Consider the following 2,361-nt stretch of genomic DNA (forward strand, 5'->3'; position numbering starts at 1 on the left):
ACTATACTATAGCGAAACGGCATTCACCTGTTGATGTATTTGATGAGGACCTGCCCACCAGTGGGTATGAGATCAAATGCTTGCATGATATCCGCTCACGTGCAATATTTCTGTCAGCTTGTGCACGCTCTTCACTAAATGCAAATTGGCTGAGCTGCTTTTTTTTTTGCGCGGCTTACATACACATATGCTCAGTTTTTCGATCTCATGTCTGTCGGTAAGGCCCTTATCGTAAATGTACACCATACGCGTACTTCCATCACCGCTGATCTTACGCGGTCCATAGTTCTCATTTGCATGCACGCCGTTATAGGTCGCTAACCCTGGGAATCTTTTTGATATATCGCAAAGGTGTGGCACGTACCTTCATTAGAGACTACATTGTATTTTAACCATTTGATCTTGATATTTTAGACTGACCGGAGGCCGTATTCCTACAATGCCTCGTTTTAAATCTAATTCAATTCAAAAATCCTAAGCAAAAACCCACGGTATGACGCAATCCCACTGGTGTGATACGCCACTCACAGTTAAATATCCTCTCGAACTCATGCTGTTGTGCGTACGCTCATTGTAGTCCGCCTTATCTGCGTCATGCTGATCAATCGAATGTCAATTCTTCTGTGTAGGGTTGTTCGTATGTACAAGATTGTTTCTAGTCTTCGATTGTATCAATAATGTATTACTAAAACGAACACGCCATGATTTTTGTAGCGCTATATATTAACATTATGTATAGATGGATTCGCTTTCAAATATTAAAGACTAATGGGTAAGGTAATATCTATACATAATCTGATTGGCCTCAGATTTCTAGATACTATGCAATTGTTGGCCATTGATAAGCTACTAAGTCTGTCATGGATGTGTGTATCTATTTGTAGAGTTTCAACCCCGATAGCGGTGAAGTCGAGAACAAGATCACTTCATTCAATGATCAAACACTACCAGCTTTGCATATAGTTGTACCAGAATTGGTAAAGATACTATTTTGTGAACAACATACGTATGTATATATGAAAACCCACATATGCGAGTCTGAAAATATGACTTGTAGTTGTAATGGATAAGACATAGTATTCTAATACATTAAAAGAGAAAGTCCAGATGTCCAAAAAAGAAAAAAAGAAAAAGAGATTTTATGTAAATAACAGGGCCACCTCTCAGGTTCTCACCTCGCGTCACAAGGTTTAATACCGTTGAGGTCCCAGTTCCCACGGAACATTTTTTTTAGCGCTCCTGTCATTTTGAAACTACCGATTCATTTGTCAGGTTCATTTTTTGGGGAATTCAGAGTCAGATATGTACTCAGATTCTCAGTCTCATCAGACTCTCTTCTCAGTCCGAAAAGTGATCAGAGTCCCCGACTCTCAGACTCACAGAGTCACAGTCTGTCTCAGACTCGCAGTCTGTCACAAGAAGAGATGTTAACAAAAAAAAAAAGGGATGTGTCACCGTTTTTTAATCATTTTCGACCAATCGCTGGCAACAACCGGTTGTATTTGCGCGGCAAATATTATAATCAGGACGTCCAGCTTTTTTGAGTTCAGGCGTTCAGCACAGAGAGAGCCCGAGTCCTAAAGTGGGCCCGGTAGACATAATATATTTATTTAATTACATATTTACTTCTTGTGAATACGTGGTTGATTCTAGTAGACTCGAGAGCTACTGTCGTACAACAATGATACTGTAGAGATTACAAAATCGCATTATGCTTTCAGCCGTAAAAAGTCCTGCGAGCGAAGGTGCGTCACAGCACCCGCCCCCACAAACACCCACAACACAGGCTGCAAGCATTGAATCGAACTCTTCAAGTATGAAAGCGCCGAATCAAGAAGAGGAATGTGAAGAAGATGCGACACAAGCAGCTACACCACGGCCAGTAGAGGATGAACCAAAAGTGGCTACACAACGCTTGGTGATCCAGAAGATGGTACTGGAGAATTTCAAGTCATACGCTGGGCGCGTTGAAGTGGGACCGTTCCATAAGGTAATATATCATAATTTAGTACTACCTGCGACCTTCTTTGTACAATTCGTGTCCGTGAGTGACATGTGAACGGCGACCGATCGGTAAACAACGGTGGTCACAAGCTCTTCATACTGCATATTCACACACTCGCATACGTCAATTGCTCGTGCAAAAGGTCACTCATGTACGGTGATCTGTTGTCCGTTTACAGCGTTGGTTCCTTTTTGTGTATTTGCTTCAACAGATGTACCCGTATACCATCTCAAATGAACCTAATCCGATTGCAAAAGCTATTTTAGACTTTATAGTAACCAAGTTATTATGTCAATTTACACTACACACACACACACACACACACACACACACACACACACACACACACACACACA

General features: G+C 41.3%; 1 protein-coding gene across 1 annotated transcript; it reads left to right on the forward strand.

Annotated features, from left to right (window-relative positions):
• Positions 1 to 1,641: 1,641 nt before the first annotated feature.
• Positions 1,642 to 1,990, forward strand: SARC_03774 (hypothetical protein; the record flags this gene model as incomplete). The annotated part of the gene is made up of 1 exon (XM_014302440.1): positions 1,642 to 1,990. A coding segment is annotated over exon 1 (279 nt), but the record flags the coding sequence as incomplete, so codon positions are not given.
• Between the last annotated feature and the right edge of the window lie 371 nt (positions 1,991 to 2,361).

This window comes from Sphaeroforma arctica (assembly GCF_001186125.1).
Source record: "Sphaeroforma arctica JP610 unplaced genomic scaffold supercont1.199, whole genome shotgun sequence".
Taxonomy (NCBI): Eukaryota; class Ichthyosporea; order Ichthyophonida; genus Sphaeroforma; species Sphaeroforma arctica.